Raw genomic sequence first — 24185 nt, forward strand, 5'->3', positions numbered from 1 at the left:
GAAGGTCAAAAATGAACATGAGGTTATAGAGTGAGAAAAATAAAAAATAGGGTGTGGAAATCACTTCCTCAAATTCACTACGAATTCAAACTTTGTGCATAAGTGAAAAATACTTTTTTTTTTCTGATATGTTCGAGTGACATTCTAATTAACGTAATCTAAATTATGAAAAAATGAGAAGCAAACTGTTGTCACTAATTTGAGTATTTGACTACGCAAAAGTATCCGTCAGTGAATAATTTTAGCAAGGTTACACTTTTTTGTCTTCCAAGTTGCAAGACTTTCTCAGTTTTCCCGAGAAATTTGTGCCTGCTTGCTGTAGCTAGCTGTTTTGGTCAAGTTGCTCTATTTCCATCCAGTTTAATAATGCATGTCACATACTTCTTGTTGGTGCGCCAAGTTTCGAGCGTTTCATACCTTTATTATATCCTACCTATATACAATAAAATACCCGAGCAAATTAACAATCCTCTTATACATAGGGGTGTAATATCCACACACTCATTTTTACTTCTCTCACACCTTTTCAATTTTTGACCGTCGGATCTGATGAATTGAAGAAGATCAAAGGACAGAAATTAACAAAGGATGTGAGAGAAGTAAAAAGGGGTATGTGGAGAGCACATCCCTATAAATATAGAAAGTTTACAACAAAATTATGATGTTTGTGAATACATTTTTATTATAAATGATCCATGAAATTGACCCTCACTATTACGATGGTTCCTGAAATTAAAAAGCAATAAATGTAGTCCTAAGAGGGGGTGTGGAAATAGTTTTCAATCAACAATAGACGCACCTCGTTTGTAACCTCATTATCTCAAGGCAGACATTGTCGTTATTTGCATTACCAGACCACCAGGGAACCGCCGAACATGCTCTCCAAGATTAAGATTGTGAGGATGTTGATCGCCTAAATGTTAATGGTAATATCCCAGAAGTCGTGGCCAATCGGCCAAGCCATCACCAAAAGTGATCTCAATCCAGGTTCAATTTGGTGATGGGTGTCGAATGTATAAAGATGGGTGTATTGAGAATTTTTTTTTAGAGACTAGATAGCGAAGGAGGTAGAGAAATGTGGACTGTGATCGGATGTGATTATAGGACTGGGCTTTTGGGTTGACAATTTTTTTATTAACTATTAAATTATTAAGCCTATTTATAATTTTTTTAATTTAATTAGACTTATGTGACCCATTTATGTGTCACTTCAATACATAACAGAATTTTTGACAGAATTGTGACGGAATGACTATATTAATTTGAGACTTTACTTGCGGAACTACATTAATCAATCTTCAATTTCAAAGACCATTTTGATGTCGCAAGTCAATTTCAAAGACCATTTGTGAAAAAAACGACTTATAGGGCCCATTTATGTGCTACATCAGCACTTAACAAACTTTTTAACAGAATTGTAACAAAAAAAAACCACATTGATTTACGACATCTATTTTCAAGAACTACATTAATTAATTTTCAATTTCAAGGACCATCTTTTAAACAAAACTATCAAGTGATTTATAAAGACTAGAATATGTTTCTAATGTTTGTGCCTACATTTCTCTTCTAGGTTGGAAGAACGATATCGATCGATCTACAGTACTATTCTCAATTTCGTCGACGTCAAGGCACCTCCTTCACAAAAGATAGACTTCGATATTGATGATGATGTCTTTCATGTAATACACCTCTCTAAACGCCTTAATTAGGTTCTCTCTACATCCCTCGTTACGTGATAAATGGTGTGACAAAATACTTATTTCCCCTCCTCGACGTCACCACGTACCTCCCCCTTAAACCTAACCACTACAAAGATGCTCAAGGGTTAATACAAACCTTGCTAACAATATTAACTCCATGCACGTACTACGCGTGCCCTATATAGTTTGCTTTATATGAATTCTCAGCTGTCAATTCATTACTTCCAACCAACCCAATCTTTACACTGCAATATATATCGATCCTGACCAATCCAGAGTTAAGCGTAACAATGGCTGCAGCCTCTTCATCGTCGATGATTTTTACATGTCGACTGATGATTTACTTGATTGTTATTGTTAGTAATTACAGTCTTGGTCCTCAAATGGTTCAAGTAGCAGAGGGTAGTCGAGCATTCTTTGTTTTCGGTGATTCACTGGTCGACAATGGCAACAACAACTATCTGATATCGATTGCTCGAGCCGACTCTTACCCTTATGGAATCGATTTTCCGACTCACCGTCCCACCGGCCGTTTCTCTAATGGCCTCATCATCCCGGACCTTATCAGTTAAGTATATACAGTTATTAACTCTGCATGCATGCAGATAAATATGCTTAATTTGGCCTCAATTAATTTATGTGTACGTACCATGTTAACGCGATCACTTAATTCATCTATTATTTGTTAATTAACAGCTAATTATTTAACATGATCATGATAATTAAGGTCAGAAAATTGGCTCAAGAGAACCCCCAATGCCATACTTGAGTCCACAGCTTAACGGACGACGGCTACTTGTTGGTGCAAACTTCGCTTCCGCCGGAGTTGGAATTCTCAATGAAACTGGCGCTCAGTTTGTAAGTCACTACACACTAATAGTAGTATTAACTCGTACTATAACACATGAATTGGTTATGTCATGTAGCGCTCAGTTTGTAAGTCACTACACACTAATAGTAGTATTAACTCAGTACTATAACACATGAATTGGTTATGACATGTAGCCCTATTACAGTACCGCAAAATAATTACTCAAAAATGATAAGCTCATTGAGATAATTTGATTAGTCTGCACTGCGGCCATGCAGCTAGATATACTCAGAATGTTTAGACAACTGAACTACTTCAAAGAATACCAGCAAAGAGTGCAAGCCCTGGTCGGAAAGCAGCAGACCAGAAGACTCATAAGCCAATCACTTGTCCTCATCACCGTCGGTGGCAACGATTTCGTCAACAACTACTACTCAGCCTCTTCCATTTCTCAATCTCGCAACCTCCCCCTCCCTACTTACGTCAAGCTTCTCATCTCTGAGTACCGAAAAACTCTCATGGTAATTAATATTAATCATTGCACCAATACACGATAAATTCGTTTGTGTGACTGTTATACTGTCACATAATCTTATTAATGCTTGTATTATAATATACGGATGCATTGACGTAACACCACATGACTGGTGACAATCACACAGAAAAATTACTCAATATAAGAGAAGTTTAATTAGTTAACTTGGCAGAATTTATATCAACTCGGAGCACGTAGAGTTCTGGTTACTGGTACAGGACCGATGGGATGTGCTCCGGCAGAGTTGGCGGCTAGAAGCACGAATGGAGGATGCTCGGCTGAACTTCTACGAGCTGCTGCCCTGTACAACCCACAACTCACTCAAATGTTGGCCGGACTCAACAAGAAACTTGGCAAAGATGTATTCATATCTGCCAACACTAGGCAAATGCATGCAGATTTCATCAACAACCCCCAAGCATTTGGTACTAATTCAGGAATTTAATTGGTTTTCGTCTTTAAATTATGATATATTGACTGCTTTTGAAATGACTAGAAGTACCTTCTGATAACTAAAAGCGCGTCTAACTGCAAAAGTTGAAAATGCTTATGGAGAAACACATGTTAGGTGCTTATTCATGAAGCTTCTTAAGGAAGCACTTTTTAAGTTGTTTTTTTACGCAACACTAGGATTTTAACAAAAATATCAACATTTTTCTAATAAAGCACTTCTAGCAAAAGAATTTTTGCTCATAAATGAATTTCTACATAAGCAATCTCAAATGAAAAAAACAGGCTCAAACAAGTGCTTAATAAAAAGCAACAGTAGAGACTGATACTAATCTAGTCATATTATTGCACATATATCTATTTATAACTACAAGCCTCCTTACATTCGAGGCATATTAACTCTGTCATTCACTCATATTATAACGCATGGTTGTGTGCTCACTGCAGGCTTTACCACATCGAAGGTAGCATGTTGTGGGCAAGGACCCTACAATGGACAAGGTCTCTGCACATTTCTGTCCAATTTGTGCCCAAACAGAAACCTGTATGCGTTTTGGGATGCCTTTCATCCATCTGAAAAGGCTAATAGAATGTTTGCAGAGATGATCACCACAGGCTCAACTAACTATATGAGCCCCATGAACCTCAGTACTATCCTGGCCTTGGACTCCACCACCTGACCTGAAAGAATTAATATGTTTTTCTAATTTTCTTTGGACAATTTAAGTCATTGTGTAGTTTAACAATTATACTTACAATAATTCAGGTTGCTTTGTTCTCTTTGGTCAAATGTCTCAATTTCAATATTTCGTAATAATTCAGATGGTGCCATACATACAAGAAGTTCAATTTAGAATCGTTAATTTGTACATTTTAGAATTTAATCCGATTCGTTGGGATCAAGGTGTAAGACCAATGAAGGAATTTTGCTTCCATCAAACCCAATCCAGTCAAAAATTTTGGTAGAAATGAATGTAATACCGCAATGAAAAGATTTAAAATAAGCAAATCTGAGTTATGTCAATTAATTAAAATAATGTGCCTTTCTTTTGCATGTTGCATGCATTTGAGTTATAATCTCTCTTCCTTATTTTAGAATAGTTAACTTGGGTTTGGGACATAAAGATTTAGAACATAGAAGATTAGAAAATATATCAAACAAATTCAAATGATTTTTGTTGTTTGAACAAGTGTTTGTCTCCACTTGAATGTGGTCTAATAATTTGGGTTCAAAATTTACCCTCTCCTAAATTATTGTAAAATTTCGAACCCTCATCTTATCCTTAATAATAATAATAATAATAATAATAATAATATATGGTTATTTTTGCAAAATTGATATGATTAAATTGATCTAAAAAATAGAAAGAATGTTAATGCTATCCACAAACTTCATTGTAGCCTTCCACACACCTTAATTTCCGACTTTCGAATCGAATGAATGGAAATGATCAAAGAACATGATCAACAGAAGTGGTGTAAACGGTAAGAATAAGTGTATGATAGCACCACATATTATAAGCGTTCGACATATAATAATGCAGTTGGTAGACCTTATTTAGATTTGTAATTGTAAATTAAGTCAATTGGTGAAGATTGTGTACCCATCTTTTTTTTTTTTTTTTAAGGAGGACGATTGGTAGCAAACCGTAGTTATCCACTCATTTTGGGGATCGTAAAGACTCATAGAGACATTTCAGTCTCTTTCTGGTCAAAAGTCTGGTTTCCACACCATTAGTAGGTTTCAAACCCGAAACCTCTAATTTTTAGTTTGAAAGAAGTCTATCAATCTATCATTTACTATTGAATCGTACCCATCTCATTTGAATTCCCGTTTCGTTAACTAGAGTCTAGAATAAAAACCCTTAGCAATAAAAATAAAATAAAAAGAGTTGAAAAAAAAAATAGAAAATAAAATTCGAAGGACAAAAACTAGAAAACAGTTAAAACCCTGGAAAAAGGAAATGAAAAAAACAGTTAAACCCCTCCCGCTCAGCCGCTCGTCACTCCCTCACTCACTGTCAGAAACAAAAGCACCCGCCTTTACACCTTATCCACTACCGTATGCCCTCCAAATGTCCGCCTTCCTCCTCCCCTCCTCCGTCACTCCCTTCCCCGCCTTACCCCGCAACTTCAAATGCCCCAACGACGCCGTTTCCCTCATCGTACGCGCCTCGGCAGTCTCCGCCCCCGAGAAGCGAGTTAGAAGGAAGCGGAGGCAGACCAAGGGCGACGACGACGACTCCTCTTCTTCTTCCCCTTCCTCCTCCGCAGCCGAGAAGAACCTCCGCTTCGCTTTCATGGAGGAGCTCATGGTCCGGGCTCGCAATCGCGACACCAATGGAGTCTCTGATGTCATTTACGACATGGTCGCCGCCGGCCTCTCCCCCGGCCCTCGCTCCTTCCACGGCTTGATCGTAGCTCACGCTCTCAACGGAGACGCCGAGGGGGCGGTATGTACAATACTTGTTCTTCAAAATTTGATTTTTCAATTTTAATTTCCACTACTTTGTTGAGATAATGTTGTTTCCATTGTCGCTTGATGTGAATTTTAGATGCAATCACTGAGAAGGGAATTGAGTACGGGGCTTCGGCCTCTCCACGAAACGTTCATTGCGCTGATTCGGCTGTTTGGATCAAAAGGTCGAGCTATAAGGGGATTAGAAATTCTTGCTGCCATGGAGAAATTGCAATACGACATTCGCCAAGCTTGGCTTCTTCTTGTTGGTAAACTAATGAATTGCACATTATTTAGGGGTTGGGATTGCTTCTGGAAGGGATAAAAGTGCTTTGTGATGATTAAAAACGCTTTTGAGTCTCTGAATACGTTTGGTTAGAAAACTTTTGGGTCGTAGAAGCACTTTCTGAGGAAGCTTGTGGTTTAGAAAGTACTTCTGCAAAAGCACTTCCAAGTGTTTTCCACAAAGCTCTTAAATTTTTAATAAGAATTTCTACACTTTTATCATAAAATCATTTCTAGTAGAAGTGCTTATGACCAGAAGCAGTCCCAACGAGGCCCTTATTATCTGTTCCTTAAGATGTGGAGATTTCTTATCTGTGTATGTGAACAGAGGAGCTCGTTCGGACCCGCCATTTAGAAGATGCCAACAAAGTGTTCTTGAAGGGTGCCAAAGGTGGGCTCAGAGCAACTGATGAGGTCTATGATCTTCTTATTGTGGAGGATTGTAAAGCTGGGGATCATTCTAATGCATTGGATATTGCCTATGAAATGGAGGCTGCAGGGCGGATGGCAACAACCTTTCATTTCAATTGTCTTCTTAGTGTGCAGGTGACTCTTTTTTTTCTGGATTGTGTTATCTTCGATGTTGTATTTCTACGTTGTACAGTTCCAGGCAAGATTTGAAATTACATTAGGGATAGCAGTTGATTAAAGTGTCACACATTTTGCTAGTGAATTACTGCAAGCATCTTCTGACCTAGTTGTTTATAATTATAGTTCGTTTTCCAGTCTTATTCATGTAATTTTTTTCCTTTTGAATGTATAGGCTACTTGCGGAATTCCTGAAATAGCGTTTGCTACGTTTGAGAACATGGAGTATGGAGATGGTTCGTTTCTTTATGTTTTGAAATCTCTTGTTTGTGGCTTATGAATCTTGCTTTTGATTTTGGTAATACCTTATGGCCTTTCTCGAATCAGTGATCACTTCAGTTAGTTGTCTTTTGAGTATTCTGGTTTCAGCGTAACATGTGGTTTAATATATTTGTGGATTGTGAAATTGAGTTGTACATTTCTGGACGCAGAGTTATAATTGTTTGTTCAAGTTTAATACTTCTCGGAAGCCTTTGTTTTTTAGGTTTTTCAGGGTTTAATCTTACAGTTTTTTTTACAAAACAGAACACATGAAACCTGATACAGAGACATATAATTGGGTGATCCAAGCATATACCAGAGCTGAATCTTATGACAGGTAGCGTCTGTAGCCATAATAATTCCTGCTACGTTTCCTTAAGAATTATGAATATTTTTTGCCTAGCTTATGTAGTGAACGTAAAAAAAACTTTAGATATGATGAATATGAATATGATAAGTATAGAACGAGCTCGGCCCTCTTTACTATGTATTCGTGCTTAGATGTCAATGTGCTGATTCATAGCATATAGTTCTCTATGCGAAGTGCATTATTTGAGAGATTTAAATTTTACTTTTAAAATCATTTCTATGTTTTTATAATACTTTTATCTAATTTTATGGAATTTTGACAACTTTGGAGCTCAAGGCTTTAATTCAATATGTTCTTTACAATGGTATTCGTCATTACCTTGGGGTTTTAATATGATATGTAGAGTACAAGATGTTGCTGAGTTACTTGGCATGATGGTTGAAGACCACAAGCGTTTGCAGCCCAATATGAAAACCCATGCGTAAGCATTTTCTTTTTGCATTATACTGTTATGCCTTGATGGTCAGATTAAACCAGCATCTTATGTTTACATTGAATCTTACTTCTATCATTTTCGCTTTCTTTTCTTTCGAAATGTATTTTTGTACCTTGATGTTCAGGTTGTTAGTTGAGTGCTTTACCAAGTACTGTGTAGTTCGAGAGGCAATACGGCATTTTCATGCCCTCATAAGATTTGAAGGAGGAACAAAAGCTTTACATAATGAAGGAAACTTTGGGGACCCCCTGTCTTTGTATCTTCGAGCCTTATGTCGAGAAGGTATACCTATTTTACATTTTGTATTCTGAACAAGAGTAATCTCATTTCTTCTCGCTCTGTGTACCTAATACTTAGAGATATAAGTTGCTGCAACCATTTATCACTGTATTGTATGTAGCCTGCACTTGGTCAATGACCAAAATTTTCAAAGTAATAGTTTCTTTTCAGCTCTTTCATTTGTATATCAAACAAGTTAAGGGCAATATATTAACAGAAGCAATCAATTTCTTTATGGTTCATGTGATGTTAAGGAATTGCGGAAGTACAAGAATTATGAAAGCTGAAGCTTTTACTCCGAATATTGGATTCTATATTTTCTGAAATTTAGGCAAGCAAATAAATAATGAAGCTTTTCTGAGATTCACTCTCTTGATTTGCGGTCAGTAACCTATCATATATTGTAGCATGTTGGCATTGACGTCTTGGTCCACCTGTTAGGTTCTATCAACGTTTTGTAATTTTTTGGCCCACTGTATGGATCTTTCATTATTAGTATTGAATATAACTTATTGACTTGATTGATGATCTGTTCGTCTTCAGGAAGAATGGTCGAGTTGCTAGAAGCTTTAGAAGCTATGGCTGCGGACAACCAAACAATTCCACCACGAGCTATGATTTTGAGTAGAAAGTACCGGACACTGGTGAGCTCATGGATTGAACCTTTGCAAGAGGAAGCCGAACTTGGACATGAGATAGATTACATGGCCAGGTTGGTGGCTCCATATGTGTTAATAGTTACAGCGGTTGTTATGTGCAAGTATTAATTTTAATTTTGCACTTTAGAAGTTATCAACACAAAAATAAACAATATAGATGAATACGGCCCCCTTTTTTTACAAGAGAATCATGAGGTAGAACCAAGCTTGACTTATACCGGACTCCCAAAGTTTAAATTCTTGGGCATGTATATCAAGTTAACAAACACATCACATGATGTTAAATTGTTGTATCAGGTACATTGCAGAGGGTGGGCTTACCGGTGAGCGCAAGCGATGGGTGCCTCGAAGAGGGAAAACTCCACTAGATCCTGATGTTGATGGGTTTATATATTCAAACCCTATTGAAACCTCATTCAAGCAAAGATGTCTTGAGGAGTGGAAGATACACCACAGAAAGCTTTTGAGAACGCTACGAAATGAAGGAGTTGCAGCTTTAGGAGATGACGCCTCTGAGTCAGATTATGTTAGAGTTGAGATGAGGTTAAGGAAAATTATAAAGGGCCCTGACACGAATGTTTTAAAGCCCAAAGCTGCTAGTAAGATGGTAGTATCTGAATTGAAGGAAGAACTAGAAGCACAAGGTCTGCCAACTGATGGTACCAGAAATGTTCTCTACCAGCGTGTCCAAAAAGCAAGGAGAATAAACCGCTCTCGTGGCCGACCCCTCTGGGTTCCTCCTGTGGAGGAGGAAGAAGAAGAGGTCTATCTAATTTTTTATTCTTCTTGCTTCTTATGTTGGGGGGTTGCATACTCTGAAAGCAATGCTTCCCCCTTTTGGCTGCACTTGAAACTTCACTCTAAACTGATCAAATTTGAATGTGTTTCATCTTACAGGTTGATGAAGAGCTTGACGAACTAATCTCACGTATCAAGCTAGAAGAAGGAAATACAGAGTTCTGGAAGCGCCGTTTCATGGGAGAAGGCTTCGGTACTGATCAAGAAAAGGCTCTAGATGTTTCGGATAGTGCCACTGTTGATGATGTTGCAAAAGATGTGGAGAATGACGAAGCTGACGATGATGATGACGAAGATGATGATAATGAGGATGATGATGATGACGACAACGATGAGGAGGAGGAGGAAGAAGAGGAGGTAGAGGCAGAGGTAGAGGTTGAACAAGCTGAGAGACAGGACGTAGAAAGAGTTAAGGAAAAAGAAATTGAAGCCAAGAAACCTCTTCAAATGATTGGAGTGCAGTTGTTGAAAGATTCTGACCAAACAAGTACGACATCTAAAAAAGCAAGGAGAAGATCTCGAATGTCAGCTGAGGTACGACATTGTAGTTTTACTTTGTGTTTCACATAATTTTTTGATCGGGATATGAAGGATATGGGCAACTCATCAACTTAATTTTTCTAAATCTTTGAATTTCCTTCTGGTTTTTGATACGAAAGTGGAAAGTTTAATGACTGTTCTGGACTATCAGTTCATTTTGCATTTACAATATCAGTTTTAGTCAGCCCTCACGTAATATTTATACGATGCACATTGCTTATGGACGTGTATGCAAGTATATAATATCTGTCGAGTGCACCATAATTTAATTCTAGGGCTCAAAGTTCTACCTTAGAAAGGTAATTTAAAGATATATCTAAACACGTTTTGTGTACGGATGCAGGATGATAATGACGATGACTGGTTTCCTGAGGACATATTCGAGGCATTTAAGGAGCTGAGGAAAAGGAAAGTTTTTGACGAATCTGACATGTACACGCTAGCTGATGCTTGGGGTTGGACGTGGGAAAAAGAATTGAAGAACAGAGCTCCTAGAAGATGGTCACAGGAATGGGAAGTTGAGCTGGCGATTAAAATTATGACAAAGGCAAGTTCTTATATTCATACTCCACTCTTCACCTGCAATGCTGTTTTTCGTTTTCTCCCAACGTTCTCATTAACTGTCACTTGATCCCCTCATAACACTTGTAACTTAAGCAAAAGCAGAAACAGCGGTTATTTCCTTTGGCTATCTGAAATAGGTACTGCATTTCATTTCAGGTGATGGAATTGGGCGGAACGCCCACCATTGGTGATTGTGCCATGATTTTGCGTGCAGCAGTAAGGGCTCCTTTGCCGTCAGCTTTCTTGAAGATCTTACAGACGACGCATAGTCTTGGTTATGTATTCGGCAGGTAAGACCACGTTTCGTAATTTGAGTAAGACACATCCATCCGCACAAATGGAAGCTTTGTCAAAGCTGATTTGATCTCATGTATTCGAGGTTTCGTGTTTACATCATGTTTTCTTCTCTTCCATGGCAGTCCTCTTTACGATGAAATCATCTTGCTGTGTCTTGATCTCGGGGAGCTAGATGCAGCCGTTGCAATTGTTGCAGACATGGAGACGACCGGAATCACAGTCCCAGACGAGACATTGGACACGGTGATTTCTGCTAAGCGGACCACCTGATAGTACTGTCAACGATAGTTGCAATGCAAGGGTTAAAATTTGTTAACAGTTTTCCCTTGCTGTGTAACTAGAACTAAATTTTGCCCTTGTTTAAATGTTTTTAAAAGCAGCTTCTTAAAAAAGTTGGGGCCTCACTTGTGTTTTGTAAATGAAAAAAAAAATGTTTTTCAAAATCACGGGTTCAAAACAGCCAAAAGCTGAAACAGCTCAACACATGCTTCTAAAAAATTGAAGGCAGGTAAATAGTACCAATTAATAAAACTTTCTTTTAATCGCATAAAATCATACATTCTTTGATGAGGCATCCTTTGGGTGGTGTATCCATGTCGGGTGCCTTGCTCCCAAGTCCCAAGTTTGAATCCCTATTCTAATAGATTATAATAGCTAAGAATATCGTATTATCAAAAAAAAATGACAGGTTTTTTTTTTTAAAGATGACAAGTCCAAACCCCGTTTAGTGGGTTCGGGCGGCCCCTCTTGGGCCTGGAGACCAAATGATGACCCCTAAACAAACTGCCATCACGCGACCCTAAAAAAATGTAACAGTTCAAAGCTGAGAGAATTCATACCTGATAAATGCTTGCGCACCATGCGCGGCAATTCCGTACAAAATAATTTCAACAAAAACGTGTGGCAGTGGGAAGGGTGATCGTCAGCAATGACGTATATATATTGTGAACCATGTCCAACTCATATAAACGGTCAAATGTGACGGTTTATTTTCAAGATTTTGTCACCTTTTTTATTTATTGCCTGCGAATTAGTAATAAAATAATCCAAAATAATTAAAAAGAAAAGCCAACCCAAATATAACTTGGATAGGCTTAAAAGTATATACCTAATGTTAGGTAAAGATAGACATCACTTGTACCATATTTCCATTAAATGTAGGACTGTCAATGTATATAAGTTTCATCTTTATTAGAAAAATTATATAAATAAATGGTAAGAATAACATTTTTGCTTTACGAAAGATTTTTCTTACACATGTTTTTTTACAAGTGGATGGTTGAAAAATCTCAACCATTCTTTTTCGTGTCTTGATGTGCACCAGAGCAAAGCTCGGTTAAACAATAGCTACAATGTCTTCTTGTTTTTCAATTTTTAGCTAAGTTAAAGTTAAAGAAGACTTTTTTGGCATTAGTGAATCACATGATAGTGGTAAAAAAAGGTCTGAAAATCTATGCAAATCTTTTTGGCATCCAGAAGGTTGGACTTCCATGATCAATCCACAAACTAATCCTTTTTTTATTTGTGAAAAAAAGGTTAAGAAGATTAATAGTTAAATAAACTTATTTATTAAATTTGAGTATACTAATCGTCACATCGTGTTTATGTTCTTCCTCCTTCACACTCATTTTACTCTTTACTTAGTTATATTTGAATTATTTTAGGAATTGTAGTCAACGCTATACATACATACATACATACATATATACATATATGTGTGTGTGTATATATATATATATATATATATATATCGGTCCATCAATGTTATTGTTATTATTTTAAGAAATAATTTTTAACCTAAACTAAAAATTACAAATAGGTGAATTCGAACTTTGATATAGAAATAGAGCAACTTCATGAACAGATTCACCGTTACATAGCATCACAGTCCAATAGCAAGGTCGTCTCTGAGATTTCGAGGTCGTCTAAATCATCACTTGTCAGGACTATTCGGAGTGAGTTTCTTGGCTTGGACCCCTCCTTAAGATAGTATTAAAAAATGTAAAACAATGTATTGATGTTAGAAAAAAATCACTTAATCAAAATAAACTTTAGCACTCACCAATTGCAAGTTTACAAATGTCATTAATTATAAGTAAAAAAGCTACAAACATAACATTCACTAGATAATCAAAAGCAATTCAATCTTAAACAACCAAACATGACAAAAAAAACAAAACAAAAAAAAGACATTCAAAACTCGAACTTTAAAGTTCACTTGAATATATTATAACCTTATTATATAATAAAATTGGAAAACTATTATTTTTTAAGGTGTTATTATTGACAATCAGAATATATCATTATACTAGAATTTTTTATATTGACTGATACTAAGGATACTAAATTTGTAGACACACTTTTGTAAATTAAATGATATGTAAATTGATGATTGTATTATTACTTAAGCATTAATAAATGCGATCATTTTCTATTGGTGACTCATCATTTAGTTCACAATTTTAGTGTCCCTAACATTACCCTTTTATATTTAGAAACGAAAAAAAATTACTCTTATAAGGAATGCACAATGAGATTTTAAAGTACTAACAAAAACAATTTTCTAAATATATAAAATTATTACATAACATTATAAGGCAAAAATTTTGGGGGCCCCTTCAAATTTAGGGCATTATGTGACTGCATCTTTCGCTCCTTCCCAACATTGTCTTTATCTAGTAGTATAATATCATGTAAAGAAAAACTTAGAAATAATATTATATTACTGGACGACTCACTTCACGTTGACATCCGCAGTCTTGATCACTCATAGCAAAAGAAAAACAAACAAATTGCTTAATCATCTTCAAAAATATAAAGCACATACACTTTCCAATCCAAAACAAGTACGGAAAAACTACGTGTTAGCCCAAACGAAAATACAGAAACAAAACAAAAGTTATGGTGGAAAAAGGCGTACGAAGACCGAAAGGGGTAGTGCTGTATATGTTGAGGTGGCTGTCAATCATATATATAATTAGAAGTTTAATTAGAGCTTAATTATCTTAAGCAAGTTATGAAGATGAGGTCAAGTTTGACTTGCTCAAAACTAGATCACGGCAACCAACCATTTACTAATAAGACTCAAGAGTCTCCTATGTGTTTTTTTTTTTTTTTAATGTATTGATACTGGAAACGCTTTTATTAGAAGTATATTAACTTTTTAATAAAGGGTAAACTGTTTATTAAAAGAAGCACAATTTCTTAACTTATAATTCATTTGGAAGTGTTTTTAAAATAATTGAAAAAATATTTGTAAAATGATTGAAATCGTTTTTAAAAAACACATAATTGATCCTTCTCACATGAAGTACTTCAAGTATTTTTGCAAGATTTACTTGCATTTTTACTAATGCTTAGCTCCAAAAATATTTTAACAAAAAAACTTTCAATTATTTTAAAACAATTTCAAACAAGCCATTATCCTGTTAAACGCTATTGAAAGCATCTGTAGTTATCTGATTAGGCAATCCATTGTGTAGTTTAACCGAAGTCTCCATCTCTTAATGTAAAAATATCAATGTATTAAAAAAAAAAAAAAAAAAAACAGGCACACTTCATGTATTTTATGATAGTACAATAGCAGCAGAATAATACAAAACTGAAACAATCTCAGTTGGCCTTCGAGAAACACTAAAATATTATGGAAGAGGAGTGAGAGAGGAGAAAGCTTATGCATGCTTTGTCGGCCATTTCTGCATCTCACTCTCTCTCTTTCTCTCTTTATCTCCCCTCCGCATTCACACTAAGTGGATATTCTGAATCATTCTGTAGGGTGACAAAACGAATGAACACTTGGCTTTTTATCTTCTTTTAGATTATCTTTAGATAGAAAGTTGGCAATTCACTGCACCTGATTACTTATTATTTACTCAAAGAAAAATTTAGAGGAAGTCAAGCTCAACCTTTCCAATAATGCACCACTCTCTCTTTTCAACCATAAACATCCAATGAATTTTCCCAGAAAATTTTATTTTCTTGGGAAAGTGGAGAGTATTTCTTTCTGCTTTCTTGAGTTTTCGTTGCTTCTCTTTGATGGGATTCCTTTTTTTTTTTTCCTCTATTGGTCATCAACTCCAGGTATGTAAAATCATTGTCCTTATCTAGTTCCCTACGAGTTATCAAAAACCCTTGTATCCTTCTCAAACCTGAATCTTTTCTTTTGTGATCACCCTTCATATTTGTTGTGTCAACTTCTCGAATTCTAGTTTGCGTCGAAAAAATCATGGAATTGTTGATGAGAAAGTGATGTTGTGAGTGCTGAAACCCTGCAAACTTAGGGTTATTGTTTTCAATTCCATTTGGTGGTGATGGTGAAAATGTCATATGGTTTGTTGATTACTATAACTGTTCTTGTTGTTGCCCTTATGGTTTTCGAATCCGAGGGGATCAACGATGAGGGTCGATATCTGCTGGAAGTAAAGAGCAAGTTAGTTGATAGATTTGATCATCTTGGTAGTTGGAATTCCAATGATTTCACACCTTGTGGATGGAGAGGTGTGAATTGCAGCAACGGATACAATCCGGTGGTGGTGTCTCTTGACTTGAACTCCATGAATCTTTCAGGTTATTTGTCTCCGAGCATTGGTGGATTGGTTCACCTGAACTATCTTAATCTTTCTTTCAATGAACTGACTCGGATTTTACCTAAAGACATCGGAAATTGTTCGAGTTTGGAGGTTCTAGCTTTGAATAACAATAAGTTTATAGGTCAAATTCCGAAAGCAATAGCTAGACTTTCAAGTTTACGAGTACTGAATGTCTGCAACAATAGATTATCAGGGCCTCTCCATGAAGAAATTGGAAATCTTTCATCCCTGTCCCAGCTGATTGCGTACTCTAACAATCTTAGCGGAATTCTGCCGCTCTCTCTTGGAAATCTCAAAAGATTGACGACTTTCAGGGTGGGGGAGAACTTGATATCCGGAAGCTTGCCTGCAGAGATAGGTGGATGTGTGAGCTTGGAGTATCTTGGTCTAGCGCAAAATCAGTTGACCGGAGAAATGCCTAAGGAGCTCGGGATGCTTGAGAATCTGTTAACTTTAATTCTTTGGGGTAACAAGCTTTCCGGGGTTATTCCAAAGGAGCTTGGCAATTGTACAAATTTGGAAATTCTTGCCCTGTATGAGAACAAGCTTGTGGGAGAGATTCCGAAGGAGCTTGGAAACATTGTGTATCTGGAGAAGTTGTATATTTACAGAAATATGTTGAATGGGACAGTTCCAAGGGAGATTGGCAATCTTGCTCTAGCAACAGAGATTGATCTTTCGGAGAACTTATTGTCGGGAGAGATACCAGTTGAGCTCAGTAAGATAGCGGGATTGCAATTGCTTTATCTTTTCCAGAACCAATTCACAGGTGTTATTCCAGATGAGTTCACAAGTCTTACAAACCTGACTAAGTTCGACCTCTCTATTAATTTTTTAACAGGTTCAATTCCTACCGGATTCCAGTACTTGACTGAACTGATCATGCTGCAATTGTTCAACAATTCGCTGAGTGGCGTAATCCCTCAAGGCCTTGGAGTGTATAGCCCGCTTTGGGTGGTTGACTTGTCTGAAAACTTCCTGACAGGGGAAGTTCCTCGTCATCTCTGCAGAAATTCCAACATGATATTGTTAAATTTGGGGTCTAACAGGCTCACCGGGAATATACCAAACGGCATCACAAGCTGCAAGTCATTGGTACAGCTTCGTCTAGTTGGAAACAACCTCACGGGGACTTTTCCATCCGAAATGTGCAAATTGGTTAACCTTTCTACAGTGGTGTTGAATCAGAACAAGTTCAGTGGCGCCATTCCTCCGGAAATTGGTAACTGCAGAACTTTGCAAACGCTGCACCTTTCGGACAACTACTTCACATCAGAGTTGCCTAGAGAGATTGGTAGCCTCCCGCAGTTGGTGATCTTTAATGTCTCATCAAATTCTCTTTCTGGAAGGATACCACCTGAATTTTTCAATTGTAAAACACTTCAACGGCTTGATCTTAGCAATAACAACTTTTCAGATGCATTGCCAAGTGAGATAGGAACACTTTCTCAGTTGGAGCTTCTCAAGCTTTCTGAAAACAATCTTTCTGGGAACATACCAGTTGCGCTGGGAAACCTCGTGCGTTTGACTGAGTTACAAATGGGTGGCAACTCATTTTCTGGTGGCATCCCAGCTGAGTTGGGTGCCCTTTCGAGCCTGCAGATTGCGTTAAATCTCAGTTTTAACAACCTCTCTGGCGAGATACCTCTTCAACTTGGGAATCTTATCTTACTGGAATTCCTTCTACTCAATAACAACAATTTGACCGGTGAAATTCCAGGTTCTTTCGAGAATCTTTTGAGTCTACTTGGCTGCAACTTGTCGTACAATGCCTTGACAGGGCCTATTCCTCAGTTACGGCTCTTTCAGAATACAACTGTTGACAGCTTTGTTGGGAATAAAGGACTCTGTGGCGGTCCTCTTGGTGAATGCAAAACACCAACATCTTCACTCTCTTTTACTCCGGATATGGTGAAGATAAACCCCCGCTTGGGTAAAATCATTGCTATCATTGCAGCAGCTATTGGTGGTGCTTTTCTCATTTTGATTGCAATCCTTGTATATGTCAAGAGACGTCCCACAAGCGTAGTTGCTTCATTGCAAGAAAAATCATTCACTTCGCCGGTTTTGGATATGTACTTTTGCCCAAAGGCTGCAGGGTTCACTTTCCAAGACTTGGTTGCGGCAACTGAAAATTTTGATGAGAGCTATGCAATTGGAAGAGGAGCTTGTGGGACCGTGTACAAAGCAGTCTTACCGAGGGGTCATATAGTTGCTGTTAAGAAGGTAGTATCCAACAGGGAGGGGAGCAATGTGGATAACAGTTTCCATGCTGAAATTTTAACTTTAGGAAAAATCAGGCATCGAAATATTGTAAAGCTATACGGCTTCTGCTACCACCAGGGTTCCAATCTTCTGCTTTACGAGTACATGGCAAGAGGCAGCTTGGGAGAATTGCTTCATGGAACATCTTGTAGTCTTGATTGGATAACGAGGTTCATGATTGCTCTTGGGGCTGCTCAGGGTCTCTCTTACTTGCATCATGATTGCAAACCGAAGATCTTTCACCGTGATATAAAGTCCAATAACATTCTTCTTGATGATAAGTTTGAAGCTCGTGTTGGGGATTTCGGGTTGGCAAAGGTGATCGACATGCCACACTCTGAGACTATGTCTGCAGTTGCAGGTTCTTATGGATATATTGCCCCTGGTAAGCTATCTTTTAACTAATCTTAATACAATACTGCTCGGAAGATCAATTTGATATAACCCCCGAACGCTGTCTGTTACAGTTAGGATGATTAATGCTATAGATACTGATACATAATCTTTTGATTCCAGAGTATGCATACACTTTGAAGGTCACAGAAAAATGTGACATCTACAGCTACGGAGTAGTCCTTCTGGAGCTGCTGACTGGAAGAACGCCCGTACAGTCGATAGAGGAAGGTGGTGACCTGGTAACGTGGGTAAGAAACTATTTTCTGCACCATTCTTTGTCTTCAGGATTACTCGATGCTCGATTAGATTTACAAGATGAAGGTACTGTCTCTCACATGATTAATGTCTTGAAAATTGCTTTGATGTGCACAAGTATGTCCCCTTTCGACCGCCCGACCATGAGAGAAGTCGTTTCCATGCTTATTGGGTCAAATGAGTGGGAAGGACACCTTGAAAGTGATTCATCAAATCATGATACCAATTCCATGGATAATACTGAACCTTAATTCCAATTAATCCTAAGTTTTCTGGTGATTTTGGTTTAGCCAGGATGAGTTTTTCACTTTTAATTCTCAATTATATATACTCATCCCTGTATTATTTAAACAAATACAATAAGCTTCTCCCTGTGCATACACCCTATGGCTTCTCTTCTCGATCCATTTACGTGGATAACATGTTCCGTTTTTCATACGGGAAGCAGTCTATATCTGTTATGATCTATATTTGATGAACTTTATACAGTTTTTGATTCATTGTTTGCTCTGTTATTCAAGTACAATACATATTGTTTCTCGAACACTCAAAATGTCGTTGACAACTATCAAGCATCTCTTCTCTTGCTGGATCTAATAAACCCGCCTTGCAGCTCAGTGTACGAGAGTGCTCTGATACCTGCAACTATAGCTTCATCATCAGATGATCTAGACTTACAATTTCTAGCTAGATCAATTAAAACGGACTCCAAAACATCCCTCAGCATTTTTCAGACACCACTCAAAGCAATCGAAATGGCGCCTAATTTGATCCTTGTTATAAACTTTTCTTACCAAAGGTGGCCACAACTTTAGATGATGATCTAGTACTGCAAAATATATCAGTAGTTGGAGCAAGCTCTGCCACTAATTCCTTGATATCTTGTTCCAATCCAGTAGTATCCTCCCTAAACCTTGACAATATCCCCACCTCGGATCAACAAGCGCTCTTTTGTCGAAATCAGGGTTCTATACTCCTTGACTCTGCCTAATACTCCCGTCATTAAGGTGATCGGAGGTGGTTTGATCATGATGAACATGCTTAGCATTGTCATCAGTGCCATAGTTCGTCGAAAAAACACAACTTTTGAGCCAATTTACTAGGCCTTTCATGTTCACATTTTCTTTGATTTGCATCCGCCTAATTGATCCGGATTGCATGATGTATATCCGAGGCTTAGCTGCCTTGATTGAAAGGGTTAGTTTCTCTCTTCTACTACTAGCTAGATAGGGTTAAGATTTGTCGGAAACAATAGATAGCTAGGCTTCATGTGTGTGTGTGTGTGTGTGTGTGTGTGTGTATTCCCAATTGATGACTTGGCAGCCAAGTTACTTCCTCTTTGGGGTACTTCTTTTTGCTCACTTGTCTTGATTAGCGGTTTTTGGTGGTTGATCTGGAGAGGTTTTTCAGTGTGTCGAGAAGACGGTCAGTACACCAAGTTTCATAATACAAGTAGTTGGATATTTGGAAAAAAAAAAAAAAGAAAAAAAAAATTCAACTACTTATATTATAACACTTGGTGCACCAGGCCATATTTCTGGCGTACTGAAAATTTTCTTGTTGATTTGGTAGTACTCTTGTTTAATTTTAACATAATCATCATTACATGTAAAGATATTAATTAATTGTTAATTGTAGTTTAGTCTAATCATCATTAATTCATTATATCCAATATTTACCTAGTTCATCATTTAATTCTACACTCGAGGTTCTCGCTTGATTCCACCTTCTTTAATATCGCTTGTATAAAAATATTCAGGTAAAAGAAAGTGGAATAGTACTCTGTTCAAACTTTGAGGTAGTGTTTTTTTAATCATCAAGTAATCAAAACATGTTCATCCTTGATATAATTTTGTACAATATCATTTTGTGGCTAATTAGCAGAGTTAAAAAAAGTAGTAATTCACTTTACAGTTCTGCAATTCACTAAATCGTGTATGGGCAAACTAATAAATCTAAGACAATTGTTTATTTTTGTCGAAAGAACATATAATTTTGTTAAATGGCATCATACAAGTTACAACAAACATCATAATAAAAATTGGAATAGACAAGAAGCACATTCAACAATAAGACAAAATATAAAAGGAAAATCATAACCCTAATCCCTATCAAGCAGAATGCCGCCACCGCCGCAACCACTTCGTCGTCAGCTACAACAGCAGCCACCCTAAGAACACCAACTCCGTGTTGAATTCAACGAAGGTTTCGTAGCACAAAAGTTTTCAAACCACAACAAGAAAGTATCCCCGGCACAACCATATTTCGCCACCAAAACCGTCGCACAAGAGGAGAAGAGCCACCAGCACGATCCAACTAGACCCAAATCCAGGATAATTGTTGCGCCAAGCATCTAAACCATATATTAATTAAGGGTAACAGACATTGCCAACATGGTATAGTAAAAGAGAGTAGAAAATCCCAATTATCAAATTTTAAATGAATCCTTATCGGAGATTAGAAAGTTTTTTTTATAATTAATTAATCCAGGTGAATTTAGGATCAAACTAAAATTAATATTGTCCTTGTAGGTTTAGGAAATAGTTGGTGCTTCTTCCTTGATCGATAAGGAAGGGGTCTTGTTTCCTTATAAAAACCCTAAACCACACTACTTCTGTTACTTGCGTCCCAAATATTCAAGTAGCATTCGTCTCTGCTATCTCCATTTCATCTTCTCTCACAAACCCTAATCCCAATTAAGAAGTGGTGATCTTTTGAGTTCCAAGAAACCGAAAATGGCGACGAAGATTACGTTGGATTATGTGCGAAAGCTTCAAGTTGAGTCTTTTACAAAGATGTTGGCGGAGGTGAAAGCGGTCGCGAAAAACCGAGACGAAGAACTTTCTATGCTCGAACAGAAAGTTTTGCTTGATCTCTTTCAAAACAAAGGCAAGAAATCCACAGAATTGAAGAAGCGGAAAGCTGCTTCTGCTTCTAACAATCAGAAAATCAAGAAGCATAATTCCGGAAGCAGCAGCCAGAGCATGCAAGATGAGTACATATATTATAAGGATTGTGATGAAGAAGATCATGGAAAGAAAGCGAGGACGAAGAAGCAGAAGACGGCCAAGAAAGCGGAGAGCGTGAAACTATCGGCTTCTTCAATTCCTCTTCCACCGCCGGAGTTGCCTAAAGAATTCAAGGAAAAGATTGAATCAATGCATGGTTTCCAAGTGCAATTGATGATCCAGAAGCAACTTTTCAAGACCGATTTGAGCTATGGTCATGACCGTCTCTCGATGCCAAGGAACCAAGTGGTTAATAAGCACTTTCTCGGCGAACACGAGAAAAGATTGGAGAAAGGCAGAGTGGTGAAAGTGAAAGTAATAGATTCATGCTTAAAGGAGCGTAAATTATGGTTGGCCAAGTGGTTTACTCATACCCAAAGCAGCTTTTCGTATGTCCTAGGCAGGGGTTGGAGAACAATTTTGAAGGACGAGGAGGTTGGGCTTAATGAAAATGATGTAATTCAGGTGTGGTCGTTCCGATATATCGATCCCAATCCTGATATCAAAAAAGAAGGTCTCGGATTCGCACTTGTTAAGATTAGAGGTGATGGGAAAAAAGACTTCAATGCTAGTACTAGTATCGAGAGGCAGCAAGTAATGGAATCCGCAATTACCAAGAAAAATGTTAATTGTAGTACAAGTACTGACAGGCAGGAAGCTATCAAGAATGATGAGATGGAAACAGATGCCAATGTTAGTACGGGCACCGAGAGGCCGGAACCTGTTGACTTGGCGATGATCAAGAAAGAAGACAGGAAAAAAGATAGTATTTGCAGTACCGCCAGCGAGGAGGCTATTGAATCATCTACGGCCAAGAACAAGAGCCTGCAGGCAGCGGTTAAAGCCACGAAGCATGTCAGCCTAAACCTCAAGTTTAGAAATGTAACTTTTAGACAAATTAAGACTTGTGTTTCTGTTGTGTAAAACGATCCTCCGTCTTCATTGAGGGTTACTTTTGTTCATAGTTTTATGGAAGATTAGATAGTTTATGTTATTATTCTTATGTATTTTTTCTACCGTATGTGATTCTTAACATTTGAAGAGTATATATGTTTAAGTTACGGGCTAGTTTCATTTAAGGTCATGTTACTTACCAGCAACTAAACCTCCTGTGCATATATTAATTTGTGCTGTAATGCAATCTTCGGAGACGGAAAAAAGAATGTAGCTAGGTTGGTAGGATCAGTTGTATTCAGATGTACAATGACCTTTTCTCTAGTACTTGTATGGCCATCTACTCCGTTGATTCTTGGTTTCTCCCGAAAACAGTGAGATTCTATATGCCGCGTGATCAAGTGATCAATAAGAACCTTCTTGGCCAAGACGATGAAAGGTTGAACAACGGAGTAATATATGTGAGAGTGGTAGATCCATGCTTAATGGTGCATGACGATTTAGGGTTGACCAAGTGGGTTACTCAAACCAAAAGCAGCTTTAGCTTTGCCTTAGAACTCAATTTCTACGAATAAGGAGGTTTTTTTGAGTTAACAATCCCGATCTTGGCAACCAAGAATCTCTCGGCTTGGCAGTGGTTAAGCTTAAAGAAAATGTTAATGGTGGTGCTAGTACTACTGATAGGCAAGAAGCTGCTGAATCATCGATGATGAAGAAAGATGAGGAGGGGAAAAAAGATACAAACGGTTGTAGTAGTAGTCGTCGTGCTAGTGCCAGCCAGGAAGTAATCGAATCATCCACGAACAAGAAGTAGAAACGCAACACTTGTGAAAACTGAGACTGCTGTTTCTGTTTTGTAGATCCTTTAACTTTTAATGAAGGATTTTTTTTTTTTTGTTCATATTTTTATAGAAGATTATATTTGACGGTTCGATATGTGATTCTTAAGTACTGTTTTGTTGTATGTTATACTCTCAATTTATTGATGGATAGATGATTTTCTGGTTGTGTTTATGATGGAACGATGAAATTTCATATTATAAGGATTGATTTTGTATTAGTTTTTCTGTAGATTAAATCATAACATGTTGGTAAGTTCTTGATCTCATGTTATTTTCATGGAGATCGATATCCATTTTCCAATATATCGATGAAAAATGAAAGCGTTTGACGTTAGCTCTACAAACCACAAAGTGAGCTCTCCTCTACCGCTTGCAGTCCCTGAAGTGGTGCTGCTGCTATGTCCGTACATTATACTCCAATGATTCTTGGCTCGGCATGGCCGATAGCAGTTAGTTTCCGCCACTTCCTAGCCATTTCAACGGGCTTCTTTGCTCCGATTGTGAGTCGAGGGAATGTGGTGGCTCCGGTTGTGAGACGAGGGAATGTGGTGATTGTGTGCTTGCTAGTTGTGGCTATTGTTGGTTATGCATCCATAAAAACTTGCTGTAGAGACACAATCAGCAGATTAGGGGATCATATTACATTAGGGGTGATATATCTTTTATTTTTCTGCTAATTAATATGGATTTACAAGTTAATCCATGCTACTTAAATGGAGAACCATGTGGGCAGTTACTAAATCACTAGTTAATCAATAAGAACACTAAAATTAGATTTAGTTCCTCTTGTAGAGTTTGTCTTGACATTTTTACAGGGGAAGGAACATTGTGAACCACTAAAAGTAAAGATTGGTTAAATTTTCATCAACATATATACAATTGGATATATGAAATAATACTTA

The 24185-nt window shown here is 37.5% G+C and overlaps 2 protein-coding genes across 2 annotated transcripts; both read left to right on the top strand.

Moving 5' to 3' along the window:
• The first annotated feature begins 1993 nt into the window (after nt 1–1993).
• LOC125472129 (GDSL esterase/lipase At5g18430-like) lies at nt 1994–4410 on the top strand. Its single transcript, XM_048573218.1, has 5 exons — nt 1994–2270; nt 2431–2561; nt 2793–3035; nt 3222–3474; nt 3947–4410. Exons 1-5 carry the CDS (start codon nt 1994–1996, stop codon nt 4177–4179), a joined length of 1137 nt encoding a protein of 378 aa, XP_048429175.1. The 3' UTR covers nt 4180–4410.
• Nucleotides 4411–5300: 890 nt separating this feature from the next.
• Nucleotides 5301–19039, top strand: LOC103968110 (probable leucine-rich repeat receptor-like protein kinase At5g63930). Its single transcript, XM_048577346.1, has 15 exons — nt 5301–5952; nt 6055–6226; nt 6571–6788; nt 7006–7066; nt 7356–7428; nt 7805–7882; nt 8022–8179; nt 8720–8888; nt 9133–9598; nt 9733–10167; nt 10517–10720; nt 10894–11027; nt 11157–11301; nt 15315–18273; nt 18405–19039. The coding sequence occupies exons 1-15, from the start codon at nt 5464–5466 to the stop codon at nt 18788–18790; spliced, it is 6147 nt and encodes a 2048-aa protein (XP_048433303.1). The 5' UTR covers nt 5301–5463; the 3' UTR covers nt 18791–19039.
• Nucleotides 19040–24185: the final 5146 nt, after the last annotated feature.

Source organism: the organism of the source record quoted next, unplaced genomic scaffold, assembly GCF_019419815.1.
Source record: "Pyrus x bretschneideri cultivar Hongxiangsu unplaced genomic scaffold, Pyrus_bretschneideri_v1 Contig11, whole genome shotgun sequence".
Classification (NCBI taxonomy): domain Eukaryota; kingdom Viridiplantae; phylum Streptophyta; class Magnoliopsida; order Rosales; family Rosaceae; genus Pyrus; species Pyrus x bretschneideri.

What these genes read in the sequence shown, in the direction of transcription:
- LOC103968110 (XM_048577346.1), top strand. Translation starts at nt 5,464, where the DNA reads ATGAAAAAAACAGTTAAACCCCTCCCGCTCAGCCGCTCGTCACTCCCT. An exon ending in GAACATGGAGTATGGAGATG is followed by an intron (nt 7,067 to 7,355) that starts GTTCGTTTCTTT and finishes TTTACAAAACAG; the next exon opens with AACACATGAAACCTGATACA. An exon ending in GATCTCGAATGTCAGCTGAG is followed by an intron (nt 10,168 to 10,516) that starts GTACGACATTGT and finishes GTACGGATGCAG; the next exon opens with GATGATAATGACGATGACTG.
- LOC125472129 (XM_048573218.1), top strand. Translation starts at nt 1,994, where the DNA reads ATGGCTGCAGCCTCTTCATCGTCGATGATTTTTACATGTCGACTGATG. An exon ending in CATCATCCCGGACCTTATCA is followed by an intron (nt 2,271 to 2,430) that starts GTTAAGTATATA and finishes ATGATAATTAAG; the next exon opens with GTCAGAAAATTGGCTCAAGA. An exon ending in AGTACCGAAAAACTCTCATG is followed by an intron (nt 3,036 to 3,221) that starts GTAATTAATATT and finishes TTAACTTGGCAG; the next exon opens with AATTTATATCAACTCGGAGC.